The 12,670-nt window shown below is 39.9% G+C and overlaps 1 protein-coding gene and 1 long non-coding RNA gene across 2 annotated transcripts in view; one reads left to right on the forward strand and one right to left on the reverse strand.

Annotated features, from left to right (window-relative positions):
• Positions 1 to 12,670, reverse strand: part of LOC142657109 (uncharacterized) — a 361,195-nt gene that overhangs the window by 120,607 nt on the left and 227,918 nt on the right. The gene's annotated exons all lie outside the window — the stretch shown is intronic.
• BRINP2 (BMP/retinoic acid inducible neural specific 2) overlaps positions 1 to 12,670 on the forward strand; it is a 202,182-nt gene that overhangs the window by 19,765 nt on the left and 169,747 nt on the right. Inside the window, exon 3 of the mRNA XM_075833084.1 lies at positions 9,446 to 9,630. Coding sequence (XP_075689199.1) covers positions 9,446 to 9,630 — 185 coding nt within the window. The remainder of the gene's footprint in view (positions 1 to 9,445; positions 9,631 to 12,670) is intronic.

Raw genomic sequence — 12,670 nt, forward strand, 5'->3', positions numbered from 1 at the left:
CACAGATCAGTGCACACAAGGAGGAGATAGTCACAGATCAGCGCACACAGGGAGGAGATAGTCACAGATCAGTGCACACAGGGAGGAGATAGTCACAGATCAGTGCACACAGGGAGGGGATAGTCACAGATCAGTGCGCACAAGGAGGAGATAGTCACAGATCAGTGCGCACAAGGAGGAGATAGTCACAGATCAGTGCACACAAGGAGGAGATAGTCACAGATCAGTGCACACAAGGAGGAGATAGTCACAGATCAGTGCACACAAGGAGGAGATAGTCACAGATCAGTGCACACAAGGAGGAGATACTCATAGATCAGTGCACACAAGGAGGAGATAGTCACAGATCAGTGCACACAGGGAGGAAATAGACACAGATCAGTGCACACAAGGAGGAGATAGTTACAGATCATTGCACATAGGGAGGGGATAGTCAGAGATCAGCGCAAACAGGGAGGGGATAGTCACGGGTCATTGCACACAGGGAGGAGATAGTCACAGGTCATTGCTGAAGCTGGCCATAGTCATTGACAATCTCAGAGACAATTTCATGTCTATTGGGGCAGTCTCCTGATTTTTGCCACCTGAGGTAATAGAAATTGGACAGGTTTTATTTTAAATCATCCAATCTAGTAGTTTTCTATTTATTTTATGTCTATTGCCAGTTGACAGCCACTGTTCATTGTATACATAGAGCTAATATTCACTGATCAGTGTGGAGATGATAGTCCCATACACATGGAGGTTTCATCCAGAAATTGCTGATTACATAAAAGTGAAAGCAAGTGACAGCAAGAGTTTACATAGGGAGTTTATTATTCATCGCCAAACATATAAAGATTATACAATCCAGGGAGTTTTCTCCTCAGCTGTTTCTTAATAATCTCTCATTCTGCCATTACTTCTCTAGTAAATCTTCTCACCCAACTTTGCTAAATTCATGAATGTATTATTGTATATGTAGGCAAATTTGGCATGCAGTAGTCTGGGAATTTGGGTGACCACCGTGTAGAAGGTTGCAATGATGGTTGTATTAATTGTTACCAAGTTTTACCTGACAGATATGAAACTAAGAAATGTATAAATATATTTATAATTATTAATAATAATAGTAATAATAATAATCAGTTTATGGTACAGTAGACTTTTATATACACTGATTTGTACACTCGTAGATATGATATAGGTAAACATATGCAGATTAAAGTGTGTCTTGTTCACAGATCAGCGCTTACACAGGGTAATGATTCTCACACATCAGTGCACACATGGAACTGATACGCACGGATCTTTGCAAACATAAAGGTGATAAAAACAGGAGATGAAATTCACCATTAAACATGCTATGTGATGATTTAACCTATACGTACAGACAAAGCAGAGCTAAATTTGACATTTAAACCTTTAGTATCAAGATTTAATGTGTATATCGGGATAACTGTGTAAGAATAATTTAGTAAATTTACTTACAATCCTATTCAAAACAGCAGATAAGCCTACGTGATAGATTGAGGATTTATGCCAAATGACAAAACCTACATCCAACAAACTGAATTTTGCTACATCTAACAAACTCACCTCTACTACAACTCATGAACTCCCTTCTGCTACATCTAACAAATTCAGCCTGCTGAAAAAATATCTAATAATCTAATGTTGATTTGGTGTTATTGTATGGTGATTATATAGCATGTATATTGTAAGGAAATCATATAACTTTCTGAGTAAAATAATCTAGCAGGGTTACCTGCAGTCCTATGCAAAATTACATATAACAGAAGAGTAAAATAATCTAGCAGGTTTTCCTGCAGCCCTATGAGAAATTGCACACAACACAATATGAAAGCAAAATGAGTTGCGCTAAATTGCTAAACTCATTTTTAGTACATCTGACAAACTCAGCACAACTACATCTATATAGATCCATTATATGCAATCCTATATAGCACTCTATGTAATTATGTACCACTGTTCACAAGGCAGCTGCATAATTCTCTAATTACCTTGGCATACCTGTAGCCCTCTGTAAAACTACAGATCATGTAGTCTGTGGGACGGGATGGTTAGTCGGAGTAGAGCAAAAAATAAAAAATAAAACAGAAATTTGTATGTGTATTTTATTTGTTACATTGATAGACAATCAAAATAAAAATTTAAAAAAAAATACAGCTCACACATCATGATAGCTCAATATGTTGTGTCAAATTGCAAACTCAGCCCTGCTACATCTGATAATCTAAGCTCCGCTGCATCTGTATAATATATATGTTTAATATGGAATAATTTTCAATCTTGCACAATTGCTAGAAGCGGTGATTATATAAAGTGCCCGTAGCCACCAATCACTCGCTGAACAAGTGGTACTGACACATTGGTACATAAAGAGCTCTATAATCACAGATCTGCGTACAAACAAATCTTCTAGTCTGAATATTCACAGCAAACTAATAGTCACAAAGTAATGCTGCCCACAGCGAGCCTACAGCTGTAAATGAGTACATGCCGTGAGCGGTGCGCAGAGGGAGCGGGTAATCAGATCAGTGCACACAGGGAGCTCACATCCCAGACCAGCACACAGTAACATTATCATAGATCAGTGCACACAGAGAGATACGCCTCACAACGTGAACATGAGTGTTATCCATCACTGAGTTGTCATATGCCAGTGGTCACAGATAGCATTGTCAGCACACAGTATAGAAAGGGGCATATGCGTTACTGAGGGGCATTCGTGCCATGCTGATGGGGAGGGGGAGGTCACAGCCTCCCGCATACTGATGTTTAGGTCACAGAACACCGCACACAGGTTTGTGGTAGCCAAACGTCAAATCATGCAGAACCAGAAGTCTTGAATCCGTCCAAGCTGGCATTCAGATACCCGTGCAGACTATGTGCCCGAGATCCATTATAATTCTAGCAATAAACAGGCAGACAATGTGCTGTTTTTCTGCTCCATAAGCTTTATGGCAGGTACCGTCTTATTGGAGCATCCACTAAAACTAATATGGTGCCAGCTGAGCAGTGGGCATGGTGAGCATCTGGTACCATCAATTCTACCACACCTGTTGCTATAGCACCTCAGTGCCATGGAGAGATGGTAGGCAGGAATGGATGCGTTATATTCTTTTCACCTTTGTGCCAGGAGGGCTATTGTTTCTCTCTAGAGGTAGCCGAGTGACGGAGGAGGGACAGGAAGGGGCACTCCCTGGGGTGCAGTAGTTACTTCCACACATACACCAGCCAGGAGGTTGCATAGAGTTTGATGTGGCGGCAGACAGGATACAAGATTAAAGAAGTAATGCGAACGAGGGAAGATAAAGTAATAAAAAAAAGATGAGGAGACGAGGGAGAAAAACCAAGGAATGGAGATGAAAGACAAAATAAGGGAGAGCAATATTACAGAAGTACATCTTACTCAGCCACAATACATTATTCAATACACATTCTGGGAGTTCTTCCTGAGCTTCAGCTTCTCGTTATTCGTATTAAAAAAATAAATATCTTCTGGAAGTTGCATTTGCTGCGTCTTTCTTTTATGTGTTTTAAACATCCGGCAAAGATATGTAAGCAAGTAAATGGAAGGCTAATTTTGTTTTTTTCCGCATTTCAGAAGTCTGCCAGTGAGAGCAACACGGGAAAAATGTTTTTTTTTTCTTGGCTATTTTCATTCTCTATCATATTAAAGGTTTCCATGGTGACATTAGCAGCAGCGATTTGATGCCTTAAGGCTTTAAACTTTTATCAAAATAGCTAGAAAACAGCTGCATTTTTATTACAGTGTCTTTTGACTCTTACTTGCCCTCTTTTTAGTACGGTATAAAATGCTAACGTACTTTACTGAGCATGCTCCTTGGATCATCTTCGCTGCCTCATAATACCTGTGTAGCTCCATATACTATAATATATCACATGCTTGAGTATTCCTATTTGCCTACAGATGCAGCAGAGCTGAGTATGTTACATGGCACAATTTTCTTAAAGCAAACCTACAGTCAAATCTTTAGGCTGTGGGTACTGGTTTGCTTGAATCATAGAATAATCATGGTTGAAAAGTACTTATTATAAAGTGTGTGTCTCAAAAATGTTGTGATAGTAAGGCTATGTTCAGACGCTAAGGTAAAAACAGCTGTAATATAAGGAGCTGTTTTCAAGGGAAAACAGCCTCTGATTTTCAGCCGTTTATAAAGGATCTAACGATTTTTAGGCATTTTTTGCAGCCGCTTTTGAAGCTGTTTTTCTATTGGCACAATGAAAAACGGCTCCAAAAACGGCTTAAAAAGTGACATGCGCTTCTTTTTACAGAGCGTCGGAACAAAATGCCTTTTTCCCAAATCAATGGGCAGATGTTTGGAGGCGTTCAGCTTCTGTTTTTTTCAGGCGTTTACACACCGAAAAACGGCTAAAAACACTGCTTGCAACTTTATTTGTCAATGTGATAAGATGCAATTTACTCACAATTTTCTTGCAACTTGTCGCTATATAGTCCACACCTACAGTAAAGGGAATATTCACAATAATAAAAAGAAGACGAACAGCACTGCTTGTATGAGAACGTTTTGACAGAACAAACTTGAAGCTCCCGGGCTCCAATGCAAAATGATGGGCCATTTATAATACTGGTATTTTTTCATATAGCAGTAGTCCCCCTCAGGCACCAGGACCGGGCTGTGACTGCTACTTCTGCACCTACTATAGCTAATCCCCTGGTTTTGGAGACAGTTTCGGAGACAGTCTTGTCAGGTGCAAGGATATTGTAGCATGTAGGGAGCAAGCAGCCATTTTTGGCACCAAACAGGAAGTGCTGCACATCTTCTGCTGGACAATTGGGTACAATAGGGATTCTGACCGTAGACCCCAAAGCGCTCCAAAAAACGGTGCACGGGGTAAACTGTGCTTGCCAGAATGCAAACCACCAGAGTAAGGCTTTCACTAACATTGAATCAACAAATGTTGGGAGATTTCAGCTCTGAAGCCCACAGAATTTTAAATGCAGCTCTAGGATATAGCACAGACTGTAACTCAGAACAAGTACAAGATAAAAAGTACTTTTATCTTTTATGTAGATAAATTCTGTATGTAAACTATAAAATAGTGTTCAATAGTAAACATGAACTCACGTTAACCCCATGTCAGAATCATAATGATCCGGATTCTATAGAAGGCACGTATGTTTGTTGGGGTCCTCACACTGGAAAGCTGCTTTAGTTGTGTCTGGAAGATTATCACGGATGGAGAATAGTAGTCACCAGTGACATTCTCTCTCTGACTAACAAGAGCAAGGTATAACAAAGTGACTTCGGACCTGCAGGGCCACTTTTTTCTTAGTTAAGGAAAGAAATTAACTGGTGTGAAACAGCAGTGCATAGAGATGTAGCCGAGACAAATTTATCATTTAACTCTTTGGGGTTGCAATGTTTGCTCATCATCATGATAACTCTCTGGAACAAGATAGTATGATGTGCCAACCCAGCTCTGCTACATTTTGTTATGCCAATCAATGCATCTATATTCTGAATGTCTATAAATAAGAGATATCTTTTCTTATCAGGTAATCGCTCTCATTCATGTCTCAGTAATCTGTTGTCCTTCCTTTCTTATAAATCAGTGTTTTAAAATGTCATAACCCGTCTTTCTTATCAAGGAATCTTTCACATATCTTAGCAATCTATTTTATCTAGAAATTCCCATTATTCTTTTAACTTATCAATGTCTTAGAATGGGGTTTTTTTGCTACGATCTGGCCATGAATGTTGGATTCTAGCAATAATTGTTGTATATGTAATATATATAGATTGTCATAATGATTGGAATATCTGGTCTACATTAAAACTCTTTAAATCCAGTCATCATGATAGATACCAAAGTAATGTCTAAGTGGTCATCGGAGGGGTCTACGCTATGGGTCATGAGACCGTTCATTATTTATCCAATCCTAGCAGCGTTTTCCAGAATGTAAACGCAAAGCTTGAACCTTCATCCAGATAATTAACTGTATGGGCATCAATCTGAAAGAGGAGGGAATCGGTCTGATCTTTATCTGATCTAGCCAAATTCTCCCCAATCCAACTATCATTATCCTTACAATTTGGCCTCATGTAAACGGAGCCTGTACTGTGACAAACATAGTCCCTAATATGGGGCCTCAATTTGACACAATATTACAATATCCCATGGAACATTTTGTTTTTTTCTGTTATTCTGTCTGAATCCGAGAGAGAACATTTCTGGATCGGAGGCTTATGAAGGTACGCTGCTGGCACACAGACTTATGGTGCCGTAGTATGGATATGTACAACTTTACACTTGTATGGAACCATAGTTCAGTCTTGTGCATGGGGTGTTATTGTGTGCTACCAGTGGTTATTGGGAGCTCCCTATTAGGCCTTATTCACACAAATGTGTTATACGTCCGTGATACGCGCGTGATTTTCATGTGCGTCGCATGGACCTATAAATGGGGCCGTTCAGACTGTCAGTGACTGTCAGCGTATGTGCGCTGCGTAAAAGTCACGACATGTCCTATACTTGCACGTGTGTCGCGCAGCATGCACTCATTGAAGTCAATGGGTGTGTGCAAATCGCGCACGGCACACGGAAGCACTTCTGGGTGACGCGCGTGATTCGCGCTACAGCTGGTAAAGAAGAGAAGGGAAACATAAAATCCCCTCCTTCTTTACTGTGTCTTCACATAAAACGGGAGTGTCATAATGATGCGGGCTGCGCGAAAATCACGCTGTCACGCACCATATACACATATCACACTGAACTTTTGCGCGCGCAAAACTGACACGTTTGTGTGAATAAGGCCTTAGGGTAAGTACTTTTCCACGAAGGGAACACATTTCTTGTTACCAGAATATCCCTCTTATGTGCATGGCTGAGCATAGACTGACAATTTTTACTACCGTCTAATATTTACAGTCGTTTCATCGCAAAATTGCTCATTTTGAACAGTCTTAATTTACGTTTTCGTCAATCTGTTTTATCAGTGCTTTATCAGAGGTACGTCTTTAATAATCCACAAGGAATTATTCATTCAGACTTCAACCTAGATCACCCAATAACTAACCAAAAAGCTGGGTACCATGGCAGATCACATGCCAATTATGATTTAGTATCGTTTTATATCTGTATCGTCAATGCCGCTGCCTCTCAGCTGTGACAACAGCTGCAAGGACACGTGCATATACATGTTTATTGTGTTGTGTTTTCATCCATATAAAGTCTTCGTAAGTTGACACTCGAGATCTTAACTTATTGTACTTTTTAAAGAACTGTCAGGCCATCAATAGCTCATGGGTCGGGCTCGTACAAGCGCTGCTTCCCCTTGATTTCTTCTTGGTCACTGTGAATCGTTGACACACATGTAGTGGCGATTCACAGGTACTGCAGCCTTCTTCTCCCATTCACTTCAATGGAAGAAGGCTGCAATACTTGTGTATCACCGCTACATCCGTGCCGACGATTCACAGTGAGCAAGAAGAAATGAAGTGGAAGCAGCGCTCCTACGAACGCTTCACCCCCTTCAAAACAGCTGATCGGCGGGGGTCCCTGGAGTCATACCTCAACCCATCAGCTATTGATGGCCTATCCTGAGGATAGGCCATGAATTTTTAGGGACTGGACCAACCCTTTAACATTATTTTGTCTCCTTTTGTCTAATCTATTGAATTAAAGACTTATTTTTACATAATTGGTACAGAATAATTTATTTATAGGAATTTCTTGGTAGATTAGTCAGATTCTACAGTCCACAGGGAATTCCACATTTGCTATAGCTCCTGAAAGGGATATTATATGCTGCTTTTGTATTCAACGGGGTAGTTTACTCAGTACAACTCCTGTGCACATCATACATAGGAATCCTTTTCTCACCTTTCATTTGGAAAGATGGCTGTCATGGCTGGACGATTCCTTTACGTCTCTGCTGATAAAGAATCTTCCACCACTAAATGTCTATTGCATAATACACAGGGTTAGTGGGTGGGTGATTGTCTAAGAAGGATTCATCCAGTGCTGCTTGTTTCCATACTTTTGGAAATAGGAAGAAAGAAGAGTTGTCACAAAGTAGGAGTGAATCTGGTCTTCCCAATTGATTCTCCAAAATTATTCAGCAAAATGTCAATCACTCTCATGTGTTGCCAATCTCGAACCTGGCAAAAAATTCCAATTGTTATTGTGCACCGGGACACTTTTTATTGCTTTTAGAATAATAACATGGTTTCCATGGACGCCGCTATCTTACAAGAAGTGGCTGTTCATTGTGGCAACTCCTTTTCTGAAATTGTGCCAATAAAAAATGGCTCACTGTTGCATCTATTTTCTACTCCATTTTCCACATTTCATAAACCAAGAAAGTATAACGCTTTTCTCACGCATCACATTGAGGAAATCCATTCTTCTGTACATCATTCTTGATCAAAAGGAGGATTGATCTCAGCAAGGGAGTGGGGAAAAATTAGAAGATTAGACGTACAGAACAGTGGATCTCCTAAATGTGACTTGAAAGGTGCCTAACTTGGTGAATTAAGAACCCATCACTCAATGAATAATGTGGTCCCCAATATATTGAATCTTTAGAAGTGACCTGAGACATGTTTTTTTGGGTTCATTTTTTTGGGCGAGAACATAAAAATGTCAAAAGCGGTTTGTACTTTGATGTACAGCCATGGTCTGTGGGGGAAGCAAGTAAAGGTTGTCATAGAAATCAATTATTCCCATAGCGGCTGCATTTTGTAGTTAGCAAAAAAAAAAAACAGTTCAGAAAGCACAGCAGGTATCCATCCATCTATCTATCTATCCAGACCCAAACTCTGTTCTATGAATCACAAACTAACCAGAGGTGGAAACAAGCAATATATATAATAAAGTTAGCATCATTTTATTTTATTTTTTAAAGTTAGGTTTTTATTGAAATTTGGCTACGCTTCATGCCCTTCTACCGTGCTAATTTGATCACTCTTTGAGCATTTATTGAATTCCAGCAATGGCAGGAAACACAAACCTTGCACAACATAAACGAGATATACTTTGGTCCATGTAGCGCTATGACCTTAGCACTTGCAATGCTATTTATTCCCTTCCATATTTGATCCAACACTTATGAACATGTACTTTATGTCCCCACATACTTCAGACCTCATGTGGCCACCTTAGTACTTGAGTAAGGACTTTCATGTTTTAATATTGATTATAGTATCTTTATAGGTTACTATGAAAATGCATATTAGTATGAAAATTAGTTTAAAAACCCATTAAAGTGCTCTTGAAATTCTGTAATGGTCCATTAGAGGCACTGTTCCATTTGCGTCTACTGCTGGGAAATGGTATGGCTACATGAAGAACAATAAGCTTTATGCAGCGTGAGTAAGTGAAATGTAATTTTTTATTTTTATTTGATACATTTATTCTTGAATACATTGTAAAAATAGATTTATCTTTCCAGAGAGTTTGGTCGCTGGAAAGTGAAGAACATGGCACTGGAGAGTAAGGAATTTCCCAATCTAACGCTAGCTCCAGAGTTTGTCCGGAACATCCGTCAGTTGGGGAGAAGACCCACCTCAGCGCAAATCACAGAGAACTTGATAAAGAAGTATGGCACGCATATTCTGCTGTCTGCTGTGCTGGGAGGTGAGTTTACCAACAACATAACTTAAACCTTTTGTTGCATATACATTGAATGCATGAGGCATGAAGGGGATATTGGGGTTGCCCACAATGAACAATGCATTTTTGTTAGAACGGACCATTAATGATAGGCTGATCACAGGATGTCCTGCTGCTGGGACCCACAACGATCACCTATGACCTGTAAAAGAAACCCGCAGGGGTGATGACCCATTACCCAGTTGCCATTTTGAGTAGTGGACTGTCCGTGGAATGGACCTGCCTTCTAAGCGAGAGAGATGTATATTAACATCATAACCTAAACCTTGTATTTCTTATGTACATTGAATGCATAGGAAAATAAGAGATGAGATTTTGGTGTTTTTTTGGCAAGGTAATGTTATCAAAGTTCACTGTGCCCACTTACATGCCTGTTTGCTTGAGGTCAGTGGCTTTACACCCTACATGCTAATTATGCTATCCTGTCCCTAATGTCCAGAACTTAAACTTGACTGAACTGAAATAAAGTCATATAATGTAGTACTTTGTGACTTCATTCATAGTAACCAAAGAAATGTGGTGCTTTTCTGTGCAATCTGTACACTTGGAGGATCTGTATGGTTTGTGACAATATGCTTAACCCCAGGATAATTTCAACAAAAAAACTTTCTCTGTTAGACTTGGTTTGTAAGCAGACAGATCCCAGAAGATACAATTCTAATGGCAGTATCAATCTGGCAACATAGACAACATTGGACCATTGTTGTGGTTTACACTGAAGTAAATGTTGGATAAAGATCTAGGAAACTAAATCTCAGTCCAACAGTCCAATTATTTGTCATGTGGTGGTCTGCTTTGGCAAGCACCGGCAGACAATATGTCAGGCAACAGTGATATCTTAGGCCCTAGCCTAACTTGAACAAGGAATTTATTTAACTCCTTAAGAGCGCAGCCTACCTTGGCTTTCAGTACAGTTTTTCCATCGCCACAGGGCCTAATAGGCACATAAATGTGGAAGATCTGGGGCCGTTGTTAGGGGTGGTAGAGGGAGACCTCTCCCTCTGTCAAACCCTTTCCTCTGTCAAACTGCTTTAGGTGCCACTGTCACTATTGAATGCAACATCTAAGGGGTTGACCGTCCGTAATCAGAGTTATCAGTGGGATGTTGGCCATTAGTTACAGCCGGTACCTACTGGTGATAACATGGCACAGCTCCACTGCCCGCACCATTACCAAGATGTAATAGTATGTTAGTTTGGCAGCAATGTCATGGGACATGAAAGAGATAAAGGGGTTGTCCGCTTTGAACAACGACTATTTCTTAGAAGGTTCCCCCAATACAAAAACTGATCACATGGTGTCCTACTGCAGCAACCCCCAGCGATCAGTTGTAACCTGTAGAGGAACCAAGAGAGGTGATGACCCATTACCTGGTTCCCATTTTAAGCAGCGGACTATCTGTGGAATGGACCTGCTTTTAGAGAGAGATATGCTCCTCATACCCATTCTCTTCTCTTGAGAGATGAGGTCCTTAATAGGGGACTCCCCCATTAATTAACTCAGAGTCCCCTATTAACATATTTGAAAAAGGGTTTTCTAAAACAGACAATCCCAAAATATAATAAATTCAATAACGTTTTTTAGTATTTTATTGTCACTTAACTTTGGCCATCACCTTGGATTTGGATCGAGAAATCTTTAAAATCACATCAGCTTTCTGTTTAAAATTTGTTTGGATACACTCTAGAGCCTCATGCACACTACCGTAGTGGTTTTCCGGGCCGCAAAACCACGGATCTGTTGCAGTCCATTTTTCCACAAAAAACTTTTGTTAATCATCCGGGTGCAATCAGGATTCATGGATCCGCAACAAAAAAAATATGATGTCACCAGTTTGTGTAGCCACAAATCCGGACCGTAAAATGACTTGTCCTGAGTTTTTGGGGCCCAAATTTGCAGCATCCGCACCGATCAGTGAAAACCACAGTTGTGTGCATGAGGCCATAGAAATTAATACGTTCGCAATTTATCCGCAAAAAGAGCGGTCGTGTGCATGAGGCCTAATAGTGTTACATAAAAGTATGATGGTCCCCCCTAACACCACCGCAACTCTTTATCAATATAAATGTTAAAGTTACACAAAGCTGAACATAACCTTCAGGGCTCATTCAGACGAGCGTCATTCTCGTTCGTGTGCTGTGAGTTGAAACAACGCACAGCACACAGACCCATTGATATAAATTGGGCTATTCACACATGCGTGACTTTTCACGCAGCGAGTGACCATTGCGTGAAACTTACTGCATGTCCTATATTGCTGCATTTTCACCCACCTAGTCAATGGGTGCGTGAAAACCACGGACAGCACACGAACGCTCATACGTGTGCTGTCCATGTTTCACGCATCAATTACATTGAAATTTTTTTTTCAAAAAGTGCTTGCAAGTATAGGAAAAACACATGCCACATGCAGAGCACACTGATGCAAAAACGCAACGCACACGGAGCGATTTACGCACGTTCTTTACATGTCTAAATCTGTCACACTCGTGTGAATGTAGCCTTAAAGACAAGTGTCTATAAACACTTGTATCAGATAAGAAAAAAAAAATCACTTTATTACTATGGTAACAATTTATACAGGTGACAACATCCAGCCAAGACAGATGTGTAATAATATTTTCTCTATTTTCTTTGTTCTTTCTCCTTACTCCGCCATGAGCGATTTTTTTTTTTTTTATCTTTAACATAAAAAACAAATTTCTTGAATAGCTTTTACGGCATCTTTGTCAACTTTAAAAGGATAAACCGGATAGAACTAAATAAATTAATATGTTATCCTGTTATAATACTAAAAGAGGAATGCTACGAGAAATGGCTGCGGACATTAGCACCTCCAGATTTGACGTCTACTCATTATACAGCATATCCATTTATATAAACTATTATATATCAGTCTTGTCAAGTGCAGTAAAGCAAGTGACTGACGTCTCAAAAGGTGCTGGTAATTTGCATAAAGAATAAGTACAAGACTCTTCATATGAAAATTCTTAGAGGTTATATG

This window comes from Rhinoderma darwinii, chromosome 7 (assembly GCF_050947455.1).
Source record: "Rhinoderma darwinii isolate aRhiDar2 chromosome 7, aRhiDar2.hap1, whole genome shotgun sequence".
Lineage (NCBI taxonomy): Eukaryota > Metazoa > Chordata > Amphibia > Anura > Rhinodermatidae > Rhinoderma > Rhinoderma darwinii.